We start from the raw sequence: 27857 nt of genomic DNA on the forward strand, positions 1-27857 counted from the left end.
AACCCATTTATTTAAAATACAAAATGAAAAAAAAATTGTGGACACCTACCAACCACATCCACATGTGCTTTTTGAATATCCAGATTTTGTCCCCGTGTGCTGATATAACTAAATCATTATAATGTGAAGTGATTTCTATTGCTATTATATTGTTTTTGTTTTCACCCCAAACAACTTTACATCATTCATCTTTTACAAAAAGAGAACTCACCTTCTTGGGGGCAAATATCGCATGTCTAATCTTCTCTACCACGTCAGGGCCGGCTGCTGCCCAAGCCTGGCTAAATGCCTCGGCTTTGTCTGGGGCGATGTGGATGTTTTCCAGCTGCTGCTTCAGAGATGCTGGTTTAATGTTGTGATGCACAGCCTACACACAAAGCACACAAGAGACACTTTCATTTATCGGTTATAGCCCACAAAAATAGTGCTAACAGTAGCATGTGATAATTACAACCAAACTGCCATTAAAAAGTTCAAAATCACCTCTTAAGTGTTTATCCAACATTACCAAAATAACCAGAATGAGGGCAATGGAATTGTCCAGCCTGATCAATAGAGAAGATGCTACATGAAGGTTTGAGAAAACTCAATAACACCATGAATCCTGTTTTAAAAATTGGAAGGTGGTGAAAAGAATTCTAGTGATGCAAAAATAGTTTAATGCCTAAACAATATCTTAAAGTATAAACATAAAATACATGCGTTTTCCCTCACAAAATAATTTCTAGATAAAATTTTAAAAATATTGCATATGGACTTTAAGCATAAGCAAAAACGGCTTATTGTATATAGTTACAAAAGACTTCCTTATCTTCTACGTTTTCATATGAAATATTACACCAACGTCAGAGCTTTAAGTGTATCCCAAAACTCATACCTACTTGATACCAACATTCTCATGGTAAACCATCTCTCTGTGAGCTTCTCTTTCCAACTTCTCATTCATAGCACGAAATACATTGGTGCAACAAAATGACAATCATAACAAATCCTATCCAATAGTGATCCAGTGTTTCAGGCCAATATTGGTCCCAGAGCCTTATCAAGCTGATGTACCTCTGGATATAGTTTCATCTCATACCACCAACCTGTTCTAATAAGAATGATGAAGTCTCCAGCACCAAATGAAGAGCTTGTTTGTCTAAAGCCAATGCAGTCTGTAATTTCTGCTCTTCATCTTCACTGAAAGAGCGCTCGCCCTGAGATAGAAACACAGGCATTAAGCAATGGGGATCAGCATTAATGCAAAAATCTTAGACATTTCTATTCTATTAGTTCATCTATAGTAAAGATAAAAATAAATTACACATAATTTTTTTTATAATACAGTGATCTTCTGTAAATTAATATTGGAATTTGTGCTCCAGTACTGATCACATGCATATTCAACTGTTAATATCATGAACAGCAGCTATGCCAATTCCTCTCCACTGCTTCTCTTTCTCTAAGGCATCCTGAGGTTGCTTCAGCCCCAGTCACGTCCCACCTCATGAAGATTGTGGAACTTTAAAGAAGTAGATGCCTCCAAAGATCCTGAACCATCTAAAGACGTACCAGCGCCAATTGGATCACATCATGTGGAGTTTTGACATGGGACCTCTTTGAGTGTTTAAAGGCTCTGGCATAGAGAAGCTGGTGTTAGATCTGTGATGATCACAAATGTTGAGCTATTTTATGAGTTGCTCAGTAGCTCCTAGTTTTATAATAACATATAGACTGTATAAGACTGTAGAAAGAACATTACTTATAATCTTACACTTCAGTGCTCATGTTAGTTCTCACTCTTCAGTGTTCTGTATTATTTAAAGATTTATAATCACACTCTTGATATCACCCAAATGAGGATGGGTTCCCCTTTTGGGTCTGGTTCCTCTCAAGGTTTCTTCCTCATAACATCTAAGGGAGTTTTTCCATGTCGCCGGGAGTTGCGATGGCTGCTCATCAGGAATAAATACACATCATTCACCTTAATTGTTGATTTCTGTAAAGCTGCTTTGAGACAATGTCTGTTGTGAAAAGCGCAAATAAACTTGACTTGAATACATTTAAACTTGGCATGTTGGTGGTTTTACATTATTTAATTATTTGATGATTAATACAAAAAATATTCCCAAAGCCTCAGCAATCAGTGCAATTAGACTTGCAATCTTGTTGAACTCGAATTTCGGCTGTAATTCAGCCCAATTCCTAAATTTACATTATTATTAATATGATGACAGTCTTTGGAGTATGGTGTGTAAAAAAGAAAGATCTTGCTTTCTGGTGTTTAAAACTGTTATCCCTTATGTCGGAGATTGATAAGGTTTCTCTTAGACAAGTGCTGCTAAAATCTGAAAGCTCAGAAACTAATTCACATTAATTAATATAAATGTGCTTATCTTACTGTTTCCATAGAAACTGCTACTACACAGGCACATATTTTACTCTAAATCTAAAACTAATTGATATTTAAATGTGGTATTAGACCAGTATTACACAATCTAAAACTAATACTATTTATTTTTCTTTCTTTCTTTTTTTTTTTTTTTTTTGCTAATGTTTAAACAAATTGTCAATCCATGTCAGATGGATCATCTCAGATTTGCTTCATACTTTCTGAATATAAGGTCACTATTCCAATTAAACAGTGTTAAATATAGTTTAGAAACAAAGTTATATATGCATTAGTGTCTGAGGATTACAGGCTTTAAAAAGTGGATGTGGCCTTGGGGTATATCGGTAGGAAAATGCTGAGGATGGAGCCACCAGGAAGGAAGAAAAGAGAAAGACCAGGGAGGAGGTTTATGGATGTGGTGAGGGAACACATGCAGACAGTTGGATTGAAAGAGGCAGATGTAGAGGACAGTGGGTATGGAGATGGATAATCTGCTGTGGCGACCCCTAATAGGAGCAGCCAAAAGAAGAAGATGCTAGATGTGACATTTACAGTATCTTACAAAAGTGAGTACATCCCTCACAACCATTTTCAGCAACCAACCATCTTCTCAAAAGACAAAACTTGGATCTATTTTACAGTAGTCAATGTGCACCTTGTATAGCAGTATAGATTTAATGTCCTCTGAAAATAACTCGATATACAGCCACTATTGCCAAAATAGTCGGTAACAAAAGTGAGTACACCCCGAGTTATAACAGCTGTATGTTGCTTGACCATGCGAAGCCGCATGTCCTATTTATGTTCGTGTTTTTGTCTGCTTGACAGGACCATACAAATAAGTGTATCTTGTATTTGAGCAGTTTGGTGATGTGGGTAAAATTCTCTCAACCTGACCTCTGGATGTATAACATGACACCTCATCGCAAAGAAAACTCCGAGGATTTTGATGCTCTCCACAATGACAGCCTAGGCTATAAGAATATCGGTAACACCGTGAAACAGTGCAGTGGCCAGGGTCATACAGAGGTTTTCCAAGACAGGTTCCACTTGGAACAGGCCTCGCAATGGTCCATCAAAAAAATGCCTGTTCTGAAGCTGGCACAAAAGAAAGCTCACAAACAGTTTGCTGAAGACAACCTGTCCAAGACCATGAATTACTGGAACCATGTCCTGTGGTCTGATGAGACGAAGAACTTGGTTGGCTTAGACAGTGTCCAGCATGTGTGGTGACGCCCTGGTAAGAAGTACCAAGAAATCTGTGTCTTGCCTAATGTCAAGCATGGTGGTGGTAGCATCATGGTCTGGGGCTGCATGAGTGCTGCTGGTACTGGGGAGCTGCGGTTCATTGAGAGAAACATGGATTCCAACATGTACTGTGACATTCTGATGTTCTTCCTTCAAGAGATGGACCGAACGGCAGTTTCCAACATATTGACTCCAAACACCGCCAATATGACAACTGCCTTGCTGAGGAAGCTGAAGGTGATGGAGTGTCTCCAGACCTGAACCCTATTAAGCACAGGAGTGGAAGAGGATCCCAGCAACCATCTGTGCAGCTCTAGTAAATTCCATGCCCAGGAGGATTAAGGAAGTGCCTTAATGGCTGTATGTTGAGTTATTCTCAGAGGACAGTAAATCTGTACTGCTATACAAGGTGCACAATGACTACATTATAATATATCCAATTTCATTTTGGTATTGTCCCTTGAGAAGAAATACTAAAATGGTTGCTGCAATGTGAAGGGTGTACTGACTTTTGTGAGATGCATAGTTACATAAAGTTTTTAAGATTTTAAATAAAATGTACACAGTTGCATATTTGTACATATATTTTTTAAAGGTCCTTTGGCTCTCTATATTTTCACATTAATTAAATAATATATTTTTTTCTAGATTACTAATGATAGTATTTATCTTTACTGGGAGAAAGTTTTAGCAAACAGGTCTCTGTTTTTACACAACTCAATGTTTCTGACGTGTGAAAAAAAGGCTTATAGCTCATCTATGACAGAAAAATACCATTTAATTAGAAAATCTGAACTTTGGTATGTTGAACTAAATGCCTTGTTTTACTTTAAACATATTTAAATAAGGTTTTAAATACACACTTACCATCCAATTTATTAGGAACATCTGTACAACTGCACATTCAATTACATTATAACTGTATAACTAAACAGTAGCTAATCATCTTCCAGAATGCAATAAAAAGAAAATCATGAATATACCCGCTATTTGTAATCTTTATGTTTTTAACTGCGGCATGGATGAGTAACACCTGTACTGGTTTGAGTCAAAGTGAGTGAATTTAGCCAAGTATCAATAAGTCCCATGATAGTGACCGAGATCAGAATTCACTTCCCCATTCTGATGTTTAATGCGAACATTACCTGGAACTCTTAAACTGTTTTTGTATTAGTTTTCAGAAGTGTGCTGCAGCCACATGATTGGCCCAGTAGATGAATAAATAAATGTATAATTGTACAAATGTTCCTAAAAAGTACATAGTGGTTCCATAGTGATGGTGCAGTAGCGCTTCTTTCCTGGGTGCATTACATTTGGTGCATTCAGTCATGTGATGCTCCTTACATATTAAACACCATTGTAACTGTGGCAGCAACTTCTCATCGAAATAAAAAAAATACACCACTGACCAGACAAATTGCACCAGGATTATTAAATTAAGTACATACATATTGTATGTGTCTCAGGGTTGAGTTTTTCTTTTAATTTAATATACAGAAGAGCTTTTGGAGGAAACGATAAGTTTGGGATTCATACCTTGAGATGAAGTTTCTGAAGAATGCGAGACAGAAGTCTGGACAGTTTATTGACCTCTATAGAGTTGATGAACTTTACTGCTTCTTTGATGCTGTTGAGAGAAATAAGGAACAGGACCAATTTCAAACCATTGGACCATATTGTAGCTCTTCAAGCATTTTTGCACATAGCAAGATGATGAACATTTTTCTTTTTTTATAATCACTTTGCATAGATTACTTTTGTAGCCATTCTGCTGTTCCACAGCTTACAATGTTTGCACAATAACCTCATCAGAAATGTACATTTGTTATCTATATTGTGTCTTCTTGTGTTTTCCTACTGTCCATAATTCATCTGAGGCTGTTTGGAGGATTCACAGTGTGAACAAATTTCATAATAGCGTTTAATAGACTTCAGTTTCGTGTACATATGACATATGACATAAACTCTTGAATCTTAACAAAAAAAATGTATTCCATCATGTTTGCGCCTCATTTCTTTGTCTATAGATGAGTGTACATAAAACACAATAGTGCACTACATCATGCCCTCACTGTGTCTGTACACATCATCTGTTGTTTTTTTTCTTTATACACTGTTTATCTGTATATTTATTCTTTTGTTATCTTTTGTTTATAATGGAAATAGTTTTTAGTATTCTCTTTTACTCTCTGTCCTACTTTAATATGTCAATTTCCCTCCGAGATGAAAAAAATGATTAGACAAACAGAATGACAGATAGATCAGAGGACGATACATGGCTGGGGGAGATTTTGAATATATAGTATTGTATAGACATGGATGGATGGATGGATGGATGGATGGATAGACATCAGTGAGTAAATCAATCGATCAATAAATTCATTTTTTTACTCTGGATCATCCAATAGCTACTGTTTTAGCTCTTGGTTGTATTTAGAGTTTGAATAGCCTCCAATAACAAACATTTTAACATTTCATCCAATTCAGCGTTAGATCTCAACAGATAACATCACAGGTTAGCGATCAGCTAACAACAAGACAACTACAAAATGCCTGCACTGCTCTAATGTGATCTCACTCACCTCTGTGTCTCTTTAACAATCAAAGCCATGCTGGTGTCTTATTTATCTTTATATTAAAGAACTCTATTTCATCTAGCTAACAAGAAAACCATCGGTCATATCCCAAATAACTTTCCTCGGGATAAATAGTGCACTACATAAGAACCGCTATTTCATACCCTGTGTAGTGCACTATATAGAAATAAAGACGGCATTTGGAATTCGACCTTGTCACGTCCTGGTTGGAGGTCACGTGTCGCTCGGTCATATGACATGAAAGCCGAATAGACGACATATTTGAATAGGAAACATTTTAAGAGGTAAATAAGTAAAAAATAAAGTCTCAATCATTTAATGAAATGATTTATTTATTAATCAGTTGTGATATTGATACTGCATATATGCATATTATTCATAGTGTAATGCAGGGTTCCCCAACAACCGGCTCAGCTTGTAGATCATTTGTTACCAGGTCGCACAGAAAGAATAAAAAACATTAAAATTGTAATACTATTTCCGGTTTATTATTTTTTGCCTTTTTTTAAAAACGAGTTCTTTTATGCATCGATCAATTAAGCGCCCACTTTATGCATTGTGGTGAAATTTTTCTTATACATTTAATATTTAAATTTATAATGAAATTAAATGTTTAATAGTAATATAATTTGCACATTATACTCTGACCAGACATAACATTTTGACATTATAACATTATGACCGACCACTGATCATCTCTTCATCTTGGCACCGGTTAGTGGGTATAACATATTAGGCAGCAAGTGAACATTTTGTTTTCTTAAAGTTGATGTGTTAGAATCGAGAAAAATGGGCAAGTGTAAGGATTTGAGTGAATTTGACAATGGGCAAATTGTGATGGCTAGACGTCTGGGTCTGTTTCTGGTCTGCAGTGGTCATTATCTATCAAAAGTGGTCCAAGGAAGAAACCGTTGTGAACCGGTAACAGGGTCATGGGTGGGCAAGGATCACTGATGCACGTAGTGGGGGTCTGATCCAAGACGAAGTTGATGCTGGTAATTTTTCGATGTATCAGGAATGTTTTAGAAAGGGGAACAACACAATATTAGTCAGGTGGTCATAAAGTTATGCCTGATCAGTGTATAATTTTACTCCAGCACCAGTGTGCCACTGTCGTAATAGTTGTAAAATAATTTTAAATAAATTAACAAACAAATAAATAAATAATTAAATAACTTAAATTAATCCAAGGAGGACCAAAACAATATTAGTATGGTCATGAATCTTCTTCTTCTTCTTTCGGATTCTCCGTTTAGGGGTGGCCACAGCGGATCATCCGTCTCCATACCCCCCTGTCCTAACTGCATGTCTTCCCTCACCACATCCATAAAACTCCTTCTTGGTCTTCCTCTTTTCCTTCTTCCTGGTGGCTCCATCCTCAGCATTTTCCTACCGATATACCCCATGTCCCTCCATGTCCAAACCATCTCAATCTCGCCTCCCTCACCTTGTCTCCAGAACGTCCTACATGCGCTGTCCCTGTTATAAACTAATTTCAAATCCTGTCCATCATCACTCCCAACGAAAACCTCCACATCTTCAGCTCTGCTACCTCCAGCTCCACCTCCTGTCTTTTAGTCAATGACACTGTCTCTAAACCATACAACATCACAGGTCTTACCACAGTCCTATAAACTTTCCCTTTCACTCTTGCAGATATCCTTATATCACAAATCACTCCCGCCACTCTTCTCCACCCACTCCACCCTGCCTGAAGTCTTTTCTTCACTTTTCAAACCAAGCTTCATTACTTTACAGTGTTGACCCCAGGTCGATAAACTCCTCCACCTTCTCCACCTCTTCTCCCTGCAACCGCACCACTTAACTGCCCTCCCTCTCATTCACACACATGTTCTCTGTCTTACTCCTACTGACTTAAATTTCTCTCCTCTCCAGCACGTACCTCCACCTCTCCAGGCTCTTCTCCACCTTCTCCACCTGCTCTCACCACAAATCACAATATCATCCGCAAAAATCATAGTCCACAGAGTCTTCTGTCTGACCTCGTTTCTCAACCTGTCCATCACCACTGCAAACAGGAAAGGGTTTAGAGCCGATCCCTGATGCAGTCCAACCTACACCTTTAACGAGTCTGTCATTTCTACTGCACACTTCACTGCTGTTACATGTCCTGCACCACCCTCATATACTTTTCTGCCACACCTGGCTTCACATCCACAAACACATTTTCTGACCTTCTCAATACTTCTCCATCAAAATTCTCAAAATAAATAATGCGTCTGTGGTGCTCTTCCTCGGCATGAAACCATAATGTTGCTCACAGATGGTCACCTCTTCTCTCAGCTTGGCTTTCCCATAACTTCATGGTGTGACTGATCAACTTTATACCCCTGTAGTTACTGCAGGTCTGCACATCTCCTTTATTCTTAAAGATTGATACCAGCACACTCCTTCAGGCATCCTCTCACCTTACAGAATCCTGTTAAACAATCTGGTTAAAAACTCCATTGCCATCTCTCCTAAACATCCCCATGCTTTTACCGAATTTGTCATCTGGTATCCTTATGCTCTCCTGCACTTCCTCATTCCACCACCATGTCTCTTTGTCTTCCTTTCTATTTCCAGATGTAACACCAAGTACTTTCCTAGTTATCTCCCTTATCACTTCTGCAGTAGTTGCCCAATCATCCAGCACCTCTTCACAACCACCGAGCCCCTGTCTGACCTCTTCCCTGAACCCCACACTAGTCTTCCTCCTTCAGTTTCCACAATTTTATTCTTCTTTAGTCCTTAATCTCCTTCTCTTCTTCTTCACCTCTTAAACCATCTTACAGACCACCACCCGATACTGTCTAGCTACACTGTCCCCTGCCAACAACTTACAGTCTCCAATCTCCTTCAAGTTTGCTTCATAGAACATAGGCCATACCTTACCCATCACCTCCTCATCACCTCTGTTCCCTTTACCTACATGCCCATTGAAATCTGCCCCAATCACCAATTCATTCCTAGGTACCCCTTCTACCACTCCATCTAACTCTCTCCAAAATTTTTCCTCCTCCTCCATCTCACAACCCACTTGTGAAACATAAGCACTAATGACATTTATCATCACACCTTCCAGCTTCACGTTCATCACTCACATTAGAAACTCTACTACACCATTTTTCTTTTTATCCACACCATGGTAGAACAGTTTAAACCCACCTCCAATGTTTCTGGCCTTACTCCCTTTTCCATACCAGGCCTCTCTCCCAACATTAGCCCTCAACCATACTGATTTGCATATAAGAAGCCTAAATGGGATTTCCACTTAAGACTGGAGGCAGTAAAAGCAGCACCAAATCCATATTAATGGCCATGGGTTTGGAATGGGATGTTGAACACACATATGAGTGGAATAGTCGGGCATCCATACTTTTGTCCATAGTTGGGGAGGTGGTTAAGGCTCTGGGTTACTGATCAGATGGTTGAAGGTTCAAGCTCTGGTATTGCCATGCCTTGAGCAAGACCCTTAACCCTCATTGCTCCAGGGGTGCTGTAACACGGCCGATCCGGCGCTCTGTCCCCAATGTCCTAACATAGCTGGGAACAGTGTTGGGCAGTAACCCGTTACTAGTAACGTGTTACTGTAACAAAGTTACTTTTGACAGTAACTAATACTGTAAGGCGTTACTTTTAAAAATAAGGTAACTCCGTTACCGTATGGTGCGTTACCCTTTACTTTTTTAAATGAATTAATTTCGGCTGAAGTGTAGACTTTAGTCTTTGGGATTGGTGGATGAACCACTGTAAACAGGAAGAAGACGCACTGTAGGATTGGTGGATGAACCACTGTAAACACGAAGAAGACGCACTGTGGGCGTGTCTCCGTTTATTCAGGTCTGTGCAGCAGTAATGGCGAGTCGAGGCAAGAGCAAGGCGAGTTTCTCAAAGTGGAAATATGCTCATTATTTCACTTTAGTTGAGTATAAGGACAAAAACTTTTTAGCCAATTGTAAGCTGTGTCATTCTGGTTCGGAGGTCGTATCTACTGCGATAGCAGCAACTCCAATCTGTCAAAGCTCCTCCAATGTTAGAACAGGGCTATGTTCACCACTGTGTAATAATTCTTTAATAATTCATTAATAATTCATGTGAGGGAAGAGTGAGAAGGCAAAGACACTGAAAATTTGTTTCCCAAAATGTAAACCACTTTAGATGTCTAAGATTACAATAATCACTCTCACAGACATACAGATCACCACAGACAGCATGTAATCTCACACCAGAGAATTGCACAAGCAACATCTTAACAGAAAAATGCTTTCTCCTTCAGTAATGCATGAATTCAGGACAACACATCTAATCTGAAGTGTGCACCTCTGAGCTAAAGTGTGCTTTAGCTCTATCTTGAATCTATTCTCTACTGGTAAGGTAGGATTCTGACTTTTGTATATCTACTTAATTTAGTTGATTATAGAGTGTTGTTCTGTGCTTATTAGTTCTCTCCATGATCCAAACCAGTCTGGCTTCAAAGCGGCACATTTCACAGAGACAGCCCTTTTGGCTGTTTCTGTGAAACTACATGCTGCTCGATCAGCCAAGCTGTCATCTGTGCTCATCCTTCTTGACCTTTTAGCAGCATTCGACACAGTCAACCACAAGGCTCTTTTGTCTACCCTCAGGAGCCTCGGTATCCGTGGAGCAGCATAGAATTAGTTTGCTTCCTACTTGTAAGGTTGCTCATACCAGGTAACATAGAGGGGGTCCACATCTGCCCCATGCAGACTCTCCACTGGTGTCTCACAAGGCTTGGTACTTGGTCCCCTTCCTTTCTCCCCCTATACCCACTCTATTGGTAATGTCATATCCTCACATGGGTTTTCTTACCACTGCTATGCCTATGACACTCAACTCATCTTTTCCTTCCCTCCCTCAAATACCACATCTTCCGCTCGGATCTCGGCATGCTTGACGAACATATCTTCATGGATAAGTGCTCATCAATTAAACTTCAACCCCAGCAAAACTGAACTGCTGATTATCCCAGGTGATTCATCTCCAGGTCAAGATCTCCAAATAACTCTTCATTACTCTCTTCTCTCCCCTTCAACCACTGTTCGCAACCTTGGCGTAACTAACTCAACAGAGTTATAGGCTGATTTATCTTAAGTTTGTAATCCAGTGTACCAGTGTAGATTTATTCATTGCTAGAGACTCAAAGCACTTTTGTAAGTCGCTCCGGACAAGGCCTTCTGCTAAATGCAGCAAAAACCTTGCACTGCAAAACTGGAAATTTTGGTTGGCTTATACTTATTTGATATTTAAAATTGCACATAGGTGTCTCTGATTTATTATCAGGCCCTCTGACAAGATTCCAGAAATGTTTGTTCATGTTTAAGAATATTTGAATAACAATAATAAATAACAATAATATAACAATCATATATTTTAAAAGAAATTTTTTTTTAGTTCCACTTCCCATGACAAAGGAGTAGCATCATTTAAAGCAACATGGCCCAGAACGGGCAGTTTCTACAGATGCTATAAATGCATTGTGAGGAAATCTGGTGTGTTAAGGAACACTGGCTTTGTTTTACTTGTGTTCTGTATTGTTGAAAGATTTATGATCAAACTCTTGATGTCACCCAAATGAGGATGGGTTCCCCTTTTGAGTCTGGTTCCTCTCAAGGTTTCTTCCTCATTACATCTAAGGGAGGGATAAATGCACACCATTCACCTTAACTGTTGATTTCTGTAAAGCTGCTTTGAGACAATGTCTGTTGTGAAAAGCGCTATACAAAATAAACTTGACTTGACTTGACTTGTGGGCTTCATGCATGACAGTCACCCCAACATAAAAGTGAAATTGTCATGCTCACATGTAGCTTTCATTTGTTGTGTCCCAGTGTATGCATTTTCCATGCATAAACAAACACATCATGAATGTATTTAAATACAAGTACTTTATTTAGAAAGAACAGGTAATGTGTCAGAAAGTATGTGCTGGAAATGTTCACCGGGCATCTGCTTTGAGATTAAATGTGTGCACAACAAAACAAAGCTTCATGTATGACAGTCACACCAACATAAAAGTGAAATGTTTCTGCTCACATGCATCATTTGTTGTGTTCACTCTAAATAAAGTACTTGTATTTAATTAGAATCCTGTTGTGTGTTTGTGTATGCATGGAAAATGCAAGGTGCAATGAGCTTTAAATAAGAGTTATTCTATTATAATATATTACGCTACAGTGTAAGGAAAGCACTAATACAAGAAATAGAGAGGCTTTTTTTTTTATTGTTGTGAAAAACAGAAAACACTCACATGCACTGATTAAGATAAAAGCATTGCTTAGAGTAAGAAAAGATAAATTATATATAAAATACTCTGATTACATACAGTATAATACCAGTAATACGATTAAAGCATATACAGCATCACTTGGATGTTTCCATAATCGAGGATATTTATAGGTCTGGTGTACAAAGCACTATAAAGACATGATCTTCAAATACTGTAGCAGCCAAATTGTAGGAGCAAACCTTCAGAAAGGCTAATGGAATGTAATAAATAAATACTTCATTTCCATAGAGTAAAAAAAAAAAGAGAAAAAAAAAAATTACACATAAATGGCATTCCAAGACCAAAAGCAACACGACAGGAAACCGCACAGTACCTTCTTTACAAGATATTCAATTTGTGTTTGGTAAACATTTAGCATATATCTACGCCCATCCTGTCCACTGCTGCTATTTAAAAGACGGCAAGTTTGGCACTTTTATGCTGATGTCTCCAATGTTGATGTTCTTGGGCATTTCTGGCAGGTTCATGTTCTTTACTGCTGAAACAGCACGTGCAGGAGCCCCTGCAATACCAGCCTGTGAACACACACGCACCAACACACAGTAACAGTAGTGTTTGAACCATGGCATGGAAATATTCGCACAAGAACAGGCAACACGGACAATCGAGTCACGATTCACAGATACAGTCGACATCACACGAAATGCGAAGCACATAACAGATGGGTGCAAACTGGCATTCTTGTTCTCACAGCTCAATATGCACATGCATGTCTCGGGGTCAATTTCGAGTGTAACTACCCGGAAATCGTAACAATGGAAACTGAATATCTGGGTGTTCACGAAATGCAAAGGTTAAAGCATGGGCTATATATATTTTTTTCCAAAACTAAAAGTCTTGAATGAACTGGGCACGAGAAAAATAGAAAGCAGTGGAAGAAAGTTTAATGGGGGAAAAAAAAAAAAAAAAAACCCATCTAATCACAATTCTACAGAAGATGACAGGAGTTAACTTGTTAACTTGACATGTATGCCAGACAAATTGTTAACCAGTGCAGAGAGAAGGCATTTTCTCATGATTTGAGGCAACTACCCCATAATTGTGCCCCATTATAATAAATAATAAGAATTTTAATTTAATATTGTTCCTTAATTAGCCAAACAGTTACACTGTATAGTCCATTCACAACAAACTGGATACCATTCTGAGGCCAGTAAGCTCCCGCTTCACTGGCAGCAATGATCAACCTGCTCTCAACACTTAAAGCACTTATTTCCAGTGATGAACAGTGTAGTGGTATAAATATAGATCAGATATATTGGATCAATATACAACGATCAGCCAGAACATTGAATCCACTGACAGATTAAGTTAATAATGTTGATTTTTTTCATTCAGTGGCACCTGTCAAGGAGTTTGGGAATATATTAGGGAGCAAGTGAAAAGTCATATCTCAAAGTGTTGGAAGGATCTAAGCTTTTAAAAGTAAAACTCTAATGGCGACATGACCGGGTTGTTGCATTGTTCTAAAACAGCAGATTTTGTGGGGAGTTCCTGCTATACAGGGCTTAGTACCTACCGGGACGACGACGATATCCCCTAATGGCAGTAGCCTCTTCCAGCAAGATAATGTTCCCTGCCAAACTGCAAAAATGTTTAAAAAATGATTTGGGGGACATGACAAAGGGTTTGTCCTCCAGCTGCCCAACTGTCCAGTCTGAATTTGATCAAACATCTGTGCAATGTGCTGGACAATCAGGTCCATTCTACATAGGAACTTGCAACCCAACGTATAGAATTTGTTGCTAACATCCTGGTGCAAGATACCACAGCATACGTACAGAGGTCTTGTGGAGTCCAGGCTCTTTTGGGAATCACACAATATTAGGCAGGCGGTTTCAAATGTTATGGCTGACTGTATGTAACGATCAATTTAGATTTTTTATATGCACTAGAATTCCTAAAGACTATTTCATTGGAAACCAGAATTCCTAAAGCCAACCAAAGAATGAACTTCCTTTGTGTAAATGCTCTCATTAAAACAGGTTTTATATATATATATATATATATATATATATATATATATATATATATATATATATATATATATATATAAAAATATATATATAAAATATATATAATATAATGTTCTTACGTATATTCTTACGATAAATATTCTTTTGGTAAAATTTTCAGTTTTTTCCTCCCTAGATTTCAAAAATAAATAAAAATCAAAAACCGTTTTTGTTACAGACATGAATAAAGTATGGCATTCAAAAGGCCTAAATATGAAAGTATTAAATAAAAAAAAAGAAAGAAAAATTTGGGGATAACATTCCTATACAATCCAAGCAATACAAGCAAAAATGGTGAGGATTGCACACTGAAAAATTCACAGCCAGACAGCCAGAGCAACAGTGAGGAATTCCACACATTAGTTAGTGACGGGTCAACAAAACTGCTATATGGATATGTGAATTTTTAAATAACCCTTTATTCAGTGTGATTAATATCTACGTATGGATATTTCATCTGTAGCATGTTATAAAGCGATTCAAAAAGGAACATATTTGTATGTTTGTCCCAAGTCTGGGTAAGGAATTGTTGGCAAAGCCCATAAGAATAGATGCACAGACAAAACTGTGATTAAATGAATTAAAACTTCTAACAGACATACAGACACGAATGTCCAGTAAGAACTGACTGACTACAAAAGGTGTAAAAGAATAATGTGCTTCTATTTATGCATACTGAAGATAAGCTGCGAGAGGATACAAGTCTAAAACTAAACTAGTGATGGGCATTACAACATTATTTTTAATCAACCATTTAATTAGACCAGACCACGAGTTTAAAACTGACTGGTTCACCACTCGGCAGTATCTGGACATTATGTGCAGGCTAATGCACATGCTGCAATTTCGAACACCTACAGTAGCACACATCCATGTGTACATTCATTGTATTACTCATATATAAGTATAGATATAGAATAACATACTGAATTTACTCTTGGGGGATTAATAAAGTACTTGCTACTCAACTCTGAAAAGTAAATATAACGTAACTATATAATGCCAAGAATAAAAAACCTTTACGCCTACTACACAATAAATCACATTTGTTGTAGTGTCACTGTCAGGTGACCAGTAGATCAGACTACTCTGGGCCGTAGGGAGAAACTCTTCACTATAAACTATTTATTATAAAATAGGATCCACTCAAACATCATTTTAAGCAACTCTATAATTTATCAAAGCATGTGCATGATTTGTTTCTTTGTAATCTTGAGTAAAGAAAAAAAAAGTCTATTGGGAGATCTATAGAGAGACTCTGATCTCCAGCTGCAGAAAAATGGTCACTTGTTATGCATGGAGCTATTGTTCTGTGCATTCTGAATTACGACCGGTGGTGGCAAGAATCACCCAAATACCAACGTTTGCACATGCACACACACACACACATGCTGAGACCTTCAACAAAGTCAAAGTACAACGTATAACTCGGTACTGACAATAAATGAATTGCAGTCGTGTTCCACCTGAAACTTTCTCTCTAGCCCTATGCTAGCCCCCAAACGACAAGGAACCATGAATAAATAGTGTTCTATTTTCCCCTCCTAACCACCTGAGGTCTGGGTAATGTATGCCACATCATCATGAGGAATTGAACACACCACACATCTGCCTGCCAACCCCTCCCTAACAAGACTCGTTTTTTATTTAAAAAGCCTCCAGCAAGTTCGTCTCTCTTCAGCAAGCTAGAACAGCCTGTGCCCCTCTATCTGAGACAAGGGCACCTCTTTTTGTGGCATACGGGGGTCCTAGGCTAAGGAGCCATTTTTGAGTTCACTGTGAGGACGAGCACCATGCCGTGTGAGGGTATGATATACTGTGAGCGAATGAATGAGCTGGTCCTTGATGGAGGCACATAAAGTAGTCATAGTGCAAAACTTTGAACTGGAATGACTAATCCTTGAAAGACAAAAGGATAAGCGGACATGAAAATAGGGATCGCAAGAGACCAGCAATGTGACCCGGTCCTGTTCTTGCACAGCCTGGATAACATCTGGAAACTTTTCCTGAAAGAGAAAGTTTTTAAAAACCAATTCAGGCTTCTCAAATGGACATTTAGACAGAACAACTGTCTTTCGACTGAACAAGGACATTGTTGCATGGAACTCTTGGTCTAGATTGTGGGGCCTGATTTTTCTATTATGTATCTGTCCAAGAGAGAACAACCATTCTGAATCACGGCAACAGCTTTTTGGAGGGTCTCATGTCAAAATAACTGATTTATTCTCTTCCAATTGTGTTATGGTTTTCAGCTGTTTTGTGCTCTGTGGCACTCGTTAGTGATGGGACGTCTAGCAGATGAACGTCTGCTGAGGTCTAGTGCAACTGCAAGGCAGGCAGGAAAAAGTATGGGTTGGTGTGAAAATGTGTGGTTCCACATGGATGGATTTCCCAAGATCATTTTGTGATTCTCAAACCTCGATTTTTGAATCCGAGTTTACCAGTACCTGCAAACAGATAGCTCTGTGGTGCAAGTGGTCAGATGTGTGCAAGGCATGAAAAAGAAATGGAAAACAAAGCTATCTACCAGCAGTATTTACTGTTGGTGAAAGGTCCCGGCATGCATGCATATCCAGGTGATTCCCACCAAAAAGTTACATAAGACAAGATTGTTCTTGTTTTAGAGTATAGAAGACTCTTTTGTGTTGGCAAACTGAGTTGCCTGGTTTGATTTCATTATTAAATGGCTTTACAAAATGGACGAATGTCCACATTTAAAAACTGCCCATCACTAGACTGAGAATTAAATTTTTTTTTTTTTTTTGTGCAATAATCCCATGCTGTTCATCAATTGCTTTTACTACTGTCAAGATTTGAAATATTATAAACGTAATACATGAAAATAGACGATTTTCGAAAATTGATGCATTTGAGTCAGTCAGTCATTACCAGTTATCAATTTGCATCGATAAACTTATACTCTCAATCTAGGAAACACAAAAAAAACAATTTTCTGTCCCAAATATTTTTTGGCTTGTGATCCATATTATGCCATAGCAAAATCTTCTCTTTGATTAACACAATATTAGCGATTTCCCCAAAAAATTTTAAAACAAATCTGCTGCGATCTTCCATGTTATCCTGAGAACGAACTTTTGTTTTGGACTGAAAGCCAATCAACAATTGTTTTAAAACTGCAGATTTTATATTTGCCTGAACTAAATTCCACAGTTATAGCGCGTGTTCAGCGCACAGAAGTAGAAATCATTCAATTTAAACCCAAACAGGTAACAATCAGATCTGTTTGAACTTTTAGCTTCGTTGCTAAGGTTGTCTTCTGATGACGGATCTTCACTGGATCCTTTCAACCAGACAGTTTATGCGTTTAAAACTAGACCTTGCAGTCTGCACAAAGGTACACCGTGTACCTCTTAAAAGTCTAATATTCGTCCTCAGGATGTGCAAAATTGTACAAAATGATTGGTTGGGAATTCAGAGCAGTACCTGGGTCTACCTGTCCTGCCTGGGGGACTGAAAGATAAACGTCTGCAAGAAGAGAATGGAAAGAACTAGAGAAAGTCAGGAAAGAGGAATGAGGAATGGTAGTTAAAGCAGATAAGTAATCACAGTCTGTAGAACGGAAAGCGTGAATATAACCCACCTTAGACCGCAGACTATGTGATTGAACGAACAAAATGTAGGTTATTATGCATGTGCCGGTAATGCTGTGATAGTCAAGCGGCAGGTTGTGGTCATTATGCACATTTCGTAATACTGTCACTCTTCCTGTATTTCTTTCAGAAAGCAGCAGTATTTGAACAGGGTTTGCACAATCTGAGCTATAAGCAGACATTCATTCTGAAGTAATCAGAACCTACCTCCTCCACACCCTGCTAGAACTCTGAAGTATTCAGAATGCACTTTAACATACTTTTGTGAGTCTAAGCACAAGGTGTTCTCCTGTTAACAAGTACTGCAACTGATAATGAGCAGATGGACAAAGATGAATAAGCTTCCCCATTCTGCCACTACTGTTAATGTATTATGTCCAGATGACTGGATGAACATACCAGGACGTTTACTTAATAGTTTATGCACAGAAAAATAGTCATGCTGTAACAGGTTTGGGCTTAATCAAAGACATGGTAGAAAATCGCATGCTTCTAATTTTGTGGCAAACCATTTGGGGAAGGCTTACATATAGATAATATTTGGTCAAATAGTGAAGTTTATATTGTTACAAATGGCTGTCACCTTCAAAATCCCATTCTTGTATGTGTGTGTGTGTGTGTGTGTGTGTGTGTGTGTGTGTGTGTGTGTGTGTGTGTGTATGTGTTATACTGTAAAAATATAGAATTATGGAAATCTGTTGGGTAGTTATTGTAATATCAAAAGATTTGTCAGCACATGCCATATATACCTAAACTACAGATAATTAAAAAATCATTCAAAATGTAAAATAATTCAAAACATATGATGATATAATTAGCAAAAAAGCTGCAAGAATCAAGTTAGACGGTTTTAAAAATTTAATATGAACAAACGTACCGAATGTTTATAATTTGCTCATTCATATGTAAATTAAAGTTAAGGGTCATTTTGTAACATACTGCGGTCTAAGGTAGGTTGTCAAAAGAGAGATCAAGCAAGAAGATTTGATGTTAATGACACAAAGGTGCTGAGAATAATTCAGATATTTACTCACTTATTCACTCCTTTATAAAAAACAAAACAAAAAACAATGCCCAAAAATTGGTTATTTAAAAATAAAAAAATTATAATTATACATAATTGCACCCATGCAATTACTAAACTGAATTCCAGTTCATTTATCTATTGTTAGTAATCTGTTATTTGTTGGAGAGATAGTAAAAGTAAAGTTCGATAGAATTCATAAAGTTCAATAGAATTCAAAATGCCTATATTTGAAGCCACAAAAGACTCAAACAGTGAACATGCACACTAAGTACACAATTATTATCAGATCCACAGTATCTATACCAATAGTCTGCTACGGGTGATTTTTTTTTTGTACGTGTGTAGAAAACCCAAAATATAAAATAGTAACAGTCTTCAAACAACTTTTAAAAATAGTGTTACTTGGCCTCTTCGACACTGTCATGTTTTTCCTGGATAATAAAACTAGTTCAGTCCACTCCTGATTCACCTTGGAAGAAGATTTTATCTGCTTGAGGTGAATATCTGGGCACTACATGAAAGGTAGCAAGCAGCACTAAGGATTTAAATAGTTAGACATCGGCAGGCAGCAGCAAGGATTATTTGAACACAGCAGTAATTTGTGTAATGAAGTGTGGGTATTGTAGTACAGGGAAATGGCTGAAAAAACTACAATAATACAATGTTGACAGGGAAAATCTAACTAGTGGGTAAAAATTGGCAAAGCGTTTAACATAATAAATGAAGAAACGAACAGACAAAGTCCCTGAGATTACATTTCTCCCCGTTCTGATGTGTCTGCATGATTTTATGCATTGCTGTTCTCCCACATTATTCGGTGGGTGATATCATGAACATGCAGTTGTATAGTTTGACCTTCTAAATAAAATGTACCATGTTCAGATAAATAAAGAAACAATGTTGATATAAAAAGCAATCTTTATAACTATTGAGAGGCACAGAATAGCACAGCTAATCAATCAGGACAATGTTGAATGAAAGCAAAAAGTGCCAATTATCCTGTTTTATCGAATGATGGTAATAAACGATATTGCCTGCCAGCAAATCTTTAATGAAGCCTAAATCATTCTAGCAACCAAATATATTGTCTTTGACTCACCATCAAATACTAATCATTACTGCCATCATCCCCACAACCTTCTAAGCGTTCTCTCCGGTGAAAGAGAACATCTTGTTAACATGAGCGTTATGGTCATTTTGGAGCTGTGTTCCAGCTAGCTGAAATACTCGGTGAGAAAAGCAGCACTAGTCACGTGGGTGTTTCGGGTGAAGTCAGAATTTGATCCCCCAATGGATACTGTGAATAACTCTGTTTTAGAGCAGGGACTGCAATTTGCAGGTTGAGCTTTTAGTGTGGAGCACAGCATAGCAGGCCAGAGAGCCACAAACAGGCATCACAGAAAGGGCATTCTGGGACATGCGGTCCACATACGGTCATGCCTGCACATTCCTAGAATTGAGTTGCATAGCTGCAGGAGTCTTACCTCAGACTTCTCAATCTTGTTTTGGGAATCCACTTGCGTTATGATCTCGTTCATGTTAGTCTCCAGGACCATGCCACCCATCACCATCTCAGACAGGATATTGTGTACCTGGGAAATGTCAAAGTCAAATGCTAACAAGTAACAGTGAAAAGACTGGAATGCATTACTCTTTAAATATTTTCTTCAAAAAACATATTACAAATGTGCCCTTATATGGACAGACGTCTGTGGATACATGACCAGCACACATACTGTATATGTGGGTCTTTCCTTCTCTGCTGGCACAAAGTTCGAAGTGTGCAAATATATTAACAGAATTAACTTTGCCAAATGTGGTGTGAAAAATCTTGTGTGACCTGCACAGAGCCTTGACCTTTACCCCCCTAAATAGCACTCAGATGAACTCTATTATTATTATTATCTAAAAAATAAATAAACAATAGGGAAATAAATCTAGAACTGGATGCTTGTGGGTGTGATGGTCAGGTGTTCACAAACAAGTGGCCATAAAGTGTAAAAGGTCTATCTAGGGAAACGTTTGTTTAAATCATTATACATTACCTTGTCAACATGGAAAATAAGGTCCAGCTCGCAGACATTCTCAAAACATTTGTCCAGCGTTTCCACAAACACCTGTGTGATGACAAATGACACGATTAACTTTACAGTCCAATTATACTATAACACTGAAATACACTGCTGACAATAAGGTACCTGGATTAAGTCTAGAATGCCAAGTTCACTCTCTGAAGAGTCCACACAAAAGACAAAATACAGCGTGGCGTAGTGTCTGTAGATCAGCTTGTTGTCCGATCCACCTATCAACCTGGGCGTAAAAAAAAAATATCACTTACGCCGAGCAGCCAAAAATAAAATGCTTTCTGAGACTTTTAATTATTGTTGAATGCGTTGATTACTATATACAATTAAAGCCTGTTAATTGTTCTTACATTCCCCCCTCAAGAAAATTGCAGACGTTCTCATCCCGCTTTGATACCAGGTGAAACGTTTCCCTGATGATCTGCTGCTCTGTGTCTTCAGTCTGGAATAAAATAAGCAAATCATTTTTCATAAGCAGGTCTGCACAAAAATTGTATTACATTATAAAAAAATGAATTCGTTTACACAGTCTATTCTGCAGCTGCTACACTTGGGCAACCATTCCCACTTATTTTACCCCGTGACCTCAGACATACACATGAAGCGTGTCAAATCTACAAAAGATAAAAGAGAGAAACGGCAGAAAATTGAGTGAAAATTGAGTGTGGCGTTATATCGCACAGAATGCACTTCACCCATCATGTCAAGAACTCATTTAGGTTCGTTTAAAGCTTGACTTTTGGTCCACATTGGAGGTGTGGAGAAACACATCAGATTCCAGCTCACATGCCCTTGCAATGCCGTATTTCCCTCTTTTTTTTCTATTCATACCCATAAATGAAGAATAAACCCTGAAGAAATCAATCCACTGGAATGAAACTTTTCTATGCCGTAAAAACCATAACCTGCAAAGATGTCACGGTTGAAAAACCTGTGATGGTACAAAACGATTCCAACATGGACAAAAAAAGAAAGAAAGAAAGAAAGAAAAACAAACAATGCCATAATTCACTGGTTTGTGATCACAGCTGGCAGATCACTATGGACAAAATTTGCTTGGATGAATGTAAAGGGCCCAAGAGCATACACGATTCAGTAATGTGAGCTCTTTAAGCAGCATTTACATCCCCACTTCATGACAAGTGACAACATTTAGCTTGGCACCCTTACCGTGGAGGGTGGAGCAGTGTGTGTTCCTGCAATGAGTGTGATTAGGGTGTAGTTATCAGCTGAGGTTACTGGTAGCTCTTGCACTAGACTTCTTAAGACCATTTAATTCCACTCTCAGAAAATAAACGCCCAGAAATGTAAATTAACAAACCGACAACGTAAAATCGAAGTGTGCTGCTGTTTTTCGAGATAACAGTAGACCTGCATCTCGTTAATCCCCTTAAATGACTCCCATTAGGGAAATTCATATTGTTTCCTCGCACACAGGGACACTGCAACCCATAACCTCCGGTGTAAAGGCTTCATACAGGGCACTCGCATTTGATTTTATTTATTTATTGTCACTTTGGGGGGCGGAGGTGGGAAAGGTGGGTCTCTAACCCGTCTTGAGATCCTTAGTGTCTTGATTTGATACTTCTATTACACATCTGATGTTACTCCAGGGTAAATGGATGAAAAGGAATAAATGAGGTAAAAGAATAAAATTGAATCAGCTGCTCTCCTTGAACCCTGCGAGCACACACTGCATTCTTGCTCCCATAAAATATTCACATTTCAAAAATAAACTGTTTTTACGATTTAGATTATTCTAGCATCCACGTGCCACTAGATATTATTCACTCGAAAAATGTCTATAAACTCCGTCCCCACCTGCTACGATGACCTGAGAATTCAATAAATATACATATTAAATATACATGTTATACTCAAAAGAATCCAAAGGAAGAAACAATGAAAAATGTATTCGTTGACATCACATCTATACAGGCGAACTGTTCACACAAGCCAGAGGCAATGTGATCTGATATTAGCTTAGGCTCAAACAAAAGGCGCGTGTGTGGTCTTTTGAGCTTTTATTCCGACAGCTGGTGAAGGAGTTTAGATTCACAGTATATAGTGGCAAAATATTCGGCACTTGTATGTTGTTAATGGGAAACACTTCTGTTCATTTGCCCTGGATAAGTGAGTCCAAAAGATGAATTTCTACATCCTGACTATTTACAAGAAAAAATGCAACAATAACTGCTTGTAGCTATTTATAAAAACAAACTTCCTATAAAAAATGTATAATAATAATAAAGCAGGATTAAGAATATTGGATTATTAAAGAGAATATTTACCTTGGCAGTTTTTTTGCCTTTAAATTGTAGAAAAGAATTGTATGTGTAATAGATTTAGATTAATCCCAGAAGGTGAAAATGAGATATTTTAAAGTTCAAGGTTAAAGTACACAGTTTTATGTACACGGCATGGAAGATAAAATTTAAGTGCTGCCCACTAGAACTTAACATCTTGTACAACAGTACAAACACTAATGATATTCTGTACACTTAAATAGTTTCTATGATTTTAAAATGTATATAATATATTAGCATGCTGATAGTTGATTAACTTGTAGTGGTTTTACTAACTAACACACAATAACCAGGAGCAACAGGGAAATGAACTACAAGACTACAGATCTTACATGGCAATGATATTTGCATGCTTGGTGATGGTACTTGGCAATGATATTTGCATGGCAATGATCTTGCAATACAAACCTCAATAAACAATAATCAGTAAACAGCCAAAAATCGGCTGCTTTCACAGACAACAGACCACCTCAATACTTTTCCTACAGCCGGACAACAAACATAAGATGATCTTGTATATTCACTGATCACTGCTTCAGACTAATCTGTTTTGGTGATGGTATGGTTTTTAGTCGAGTGATTATATCATGGCCCCACTGCAAACCAGTGCCTGAAAAGTGTTCCTTTTGGGATGAATAAAGTATCTATCCATCCATCCATCCATCCACACTAAAGTCCAGACAGCCAATGGGTTTGCAACCTCAAAATAAAGATCCTGAAGACTGTAGTGAGAAAAGAGTACAAAAGTTATCAGATAATTAATATCCTGTGAGCTGAGCATCTGAGGCTGAGATCACATGCTTAAGGCTGTGTGCCTGTGGTAAGTGACAGGCTTTTTTTTTTTTTTAAGAGTCTGGATCAGAGTGCATACTCAGTAAGAGGAAATAAAAATCAAAACAAGTAAGCAGCACTAATCAAAGAGTGGAAACAGTGTATGCTTCCTGTAGTGGCTCATTTCTCCTCCACCTCCAACAATTTCACTGTGTGTTGTGTTCTTCTATTCCAACCTGAACCATGCAAATCTACCAGTCTTAGAACTGTGGGTATGTAAAAGAAATGCATGGATCACTTCTCTAATCTTAGATCACTTAGACAGGCAGGTAAGTATAATTTATGATTTGCTGTCCAATAATAACCAAATAAATGAAAGCGAACTCTCTGATATTAAATTGCAACGCATCATATTTTTTTTCCATTGCATCATGTTGCAATGTTGAATCAAACCGGAAATTGGATCACACTGCGTCGTACATCATAATAGGGGTGAATCGTATCGTATCGCATCGGTAGCTGCTTCAATCATACATACATACATACATACATATATATATTAGGGTTGTCAAGCAATCAAAATATGTAATCATGATTAAGCGCATGACTGTCATGAGTTAACTCACGATTAATCACAACTTAATCACACATTTTTATCTGTTCAAAATTTACCCTGAAATACCCAAGTTTTTAATACTCTAATCAACATACGCATGGACAAATATGGATGCTTAATGCAAATGTAAGGATATTATTAGGGAAAACATACTCAATTTAGAGCATGAAGACAAAATATCCTTGTGAATGTTTTTAGTAATTATGGTGTTTTATATTACGTAAATCTTTCGGGGCACCAAACAGAACTTTTGCTATGTTTCCACACGGATGGTTTTAATTCCTGGCTTTGTGCATTATGGCGGATTTTTGGTTTTGGGGAATAGAGATAGATGTCTCTGATCCATTACCACAGTAGATGGTGGTAATGCTCTACTTAAGAATGTGAACTGCCAATAAAGAAGAAGAAGAAGAAGAAGAAGAATAATCACGGCCGTTGTTGCTTGATTTGAGACTTGGTGCATCAGTATAACAAAAGTTTAGTGATTAAAAATAATATTTTGCTGGAGTTTATTTATTTCTTTTTCCTGAGTAAAGAAAGGACGTTGGGAATAAATGTGTTCGCCTCTTTCTTTATTTTCTTTATTTAGATTTTTCAAATAAAAAAAAATGAGCAAACAATTCAATTCATTTTTATTCCTATAGCGCTTTTAACAATGTACATTGACTTAACGCAGCTTTACACAGATAATGTGTAGATAAAGAATGAGTAAGATGTTATTTATAAGTACAAGTAAGTACTTTAGTACATATTAAGTATTTTTAAGTATTTTTAAGTAATTTTTAATTATTTGTAGAAAATTGGATTGGTATGTTTGGGGTTGTTTCTTATCTCAAGTCAGCTTTCATTGTCCAACCATATACAGCACAGTACAGTACAGTGGGGAAACGAAACAATGTTCCCCCCAGGACTAAGGTGCTACATCAGATATCATAAACAAACAAAAAGTAACACAAATCTACACAAAACCAACCGGGTGTGACATTTAATGCATAAAGTACAACATAAGACAGTGAGACAGAGTGACACCGCAGCAGGGACCATGACAGTAGATTTGTGGCAGTTCAAATAGATTTGTCCATATAATAATAATAAATACTGTACATGGGAACACTGAAATTGTGTTAGCAGCAATTATGTGCAAATGATGTTGGTCGTGCGTGCGTGCGTGTGTGTGTGTGTGTGTGTGTGTGTTGAATCCAGCCTGGGAAGACTCACTGAATCACGAGTCAACCTCAAGGCCGGGTCACGTGGTAACCCGAGCTCTCTCTCCTGTGTAAGAGTATATGCTGGTAGCATCACACATGATCAGAAATTCAAGCTCATATTACACACACACACACGTAACAAGACACTCTCTTCCCTCTCTTATCTAGTATTTCATTAGCCTGATTCAGTCGGCGTGTTTTTTTCCCCATTTATAATTAATATTCACATGATGATGCATGCTCTTGTGCAAGAAAACACTCCATGGTCAGTTCTGGAGGATGTCAACTATCACTGACTGACCCCGATGTTGCAATAATAAAATCAAAACCAAACACTAAACAAATCAGTCAAATCAAACGACACCGAAATTCCAGGCAAATGATTTGGCTTCCATGTGCCTGTTCAGCCCCTGATTCGACTAGCCAGTTAGCTCCAGATATTTCCAATGGCATTATCACATTTATTAGTCTGTAAATTAATGACTGTGTAAAATGGCCAATTACAAAAATGTACCCCGAAACAACTGTGGAGGTTCTATGAGAAATGAGAGGAGATCTCTATCTCTCTACATCTCTCTATCTCTCTCTCTCTTTCTCCCAGACCTCTGTTTCATCCGACTGGTGCTTTAACTTAGCCCGGAGTTTGCTAGCTAGCGTCAATGAAACTCATACTTACGTAATGTTCGTAAAATTTCGAAAGCCTGGGTTTTCCATGGTTGTTGAATATGAGTATGGCTTTTATCATGTTACTGTTTAAGAAGCAGTGAATCCGAATGCCAAGTCCGGGTAAAGAACGCTCCGCTCCGCTGTTACAGTACTTGAGTGAAACTAGTGCTGAGCCACTCAACTGTACGGCGGCGCAGCGGATGCGCACACATGGCAGCAGTGCGTGGAGTCGAGCGACCGCGGCACATCATCCCCATATCCTTCCGCAGAGGCTCAAAGAAAAACTCTCACTAACATGTTGATACACACTGACCAGACATAATATTTTGACATTATAACATTATGACCGGTGAGTCTTGGCACCTGTTAGTGGGTGGGATATATTAGGCAGCAAGTGAACATTTTTGTCTTTAAAGTTGATGTGTTGGAAGCGAGAAAAATGGGCAAGTGTAAGGATTTGAGCGAGTCTGACAAAAGCCAAATTGTGATGTCTAGACGACTGGGTCAGAGCATCTCCAAAACTGCGGCTCTTGTGGGCAGTTCCCAGTCTGCAGTGGTCAGTATCTATCAAAAGTGGTCCAAGGAAGATACAGTGGTGAACCGGCAACAGGGTCATGGGCATCCAAGGCTCATTGATGCAGGAAGCGAAGGTTGGCCCGTGTAGTCCGATCCGACAGACGGGCAACTGTAGCTTAAATTGCTGTTGAAGTTAATGCTGTTAATGCTCAATGGGTATTTGGGTGTTTGGGTGTTTTAGCAGCAAAAGGGGGACAACACAATATTAGGCAGGTGGTCATAATGGTATGCCTGATCGGTGGCCATAAAGTAATGCCTGATATGCACAGTGCTTTATCAAATCAAGTCCATTTTAGTTGCTATTTATTTATTATTATTATTATTATTATTATTATTATTAACCCATATGCATACTTCATCTATTCATTCATTTATTCATTCATTCATTATTTCCAGTAAACATTTTCTTCTGGTCTGGTTCAGTGGATGTGGATGTGAGGCAGGTATG

The 27857-nt window shown here is 38.0% G+C and overlaps 2 protein-coding genes across 3 annotated transcripts in view; both read right to left on the reverse strand.

Annotated features, from left to right (window-relative positions):
- Positions 1-6358, reverse strand: part of commd10 (COMM domain containing 10) — a 47620-nt gene extending 41262 nt beyond the window's left edge. The window contains exons 1-4 of the mRNA XM_046872216.1: positions 6205-6358; positions 5159-5249; positions 1089-1199; positions 212-367 (exon numbers count right to left, since the gene is read on the reverse strand). Of these exons, the coding sequence (XP_046728172.1) occupies positions 212-367; positions 1089-1199; positions 5159-5249; positions 6205-6233 (387 nt within the window). The 5' untranslated portion in view covers positions 6234-6358. The remainder of the gene's footprint in view (positions 1-211; positions 368-1088; positions 1200-5158; positions 5250-6204) is intronic.
- Positions 6359-12443: 6085 nt separating this feature from the next.
- On the reverse strand, positions 12444-27043 carry LOC124400346 (AP-3 complex subunit sigma-1). Of its 2 annotated transcripts, XM_046872112.1 has the most exons (7): positions 26844-27043; positions 21617-21708; positions 21381-21492; positions 21228-21299; positions 20667-20774; positions 17989-18030; positions 12913-13044 (listed from the first exon to the last, which is right to left on the reverse strand). In XM_046872112.1, the coding sequence occupies exons 1-6, from the start codon at positions 26910-26912 to the stop codon at positions 17995-17997; spliced, it is 489 nt and encodes a 162-aa protein (XP_046728068.1). In that variant the 5' UTR covers positions 26913-27043; the 3' UTR covers positions 12913-13044; positions 17989-17994. The 2 variants fall into 2 exon arrangements, with proteins under 2 accessions (XP_046728066.1, XP_046728068.1); XM_046872110.1 differs by lacking the exon at positions 17989-18030 and having other exon boundaries at positions 12444-13044; positions 26844-27041.
- Positions 27044-27857: the final 814 nt, after the last annotated feature.

Source organism: Silurus meridionalis, chromosome 17, assembly GCF_014805685.1.
Source record: "Silurus meridionalis isolate SWU-2019-XX chromosome 17, ASM1480568v1, whole genome shotgun sequence".
In the NCBI taxonomy this organism is placed as follows: domain Eukaryota; kingdom Metazoa; phylum Chordata; class Actinopteri; order Siluriformes; family Siluridae; genus Silurus; species Silurus meridionalis.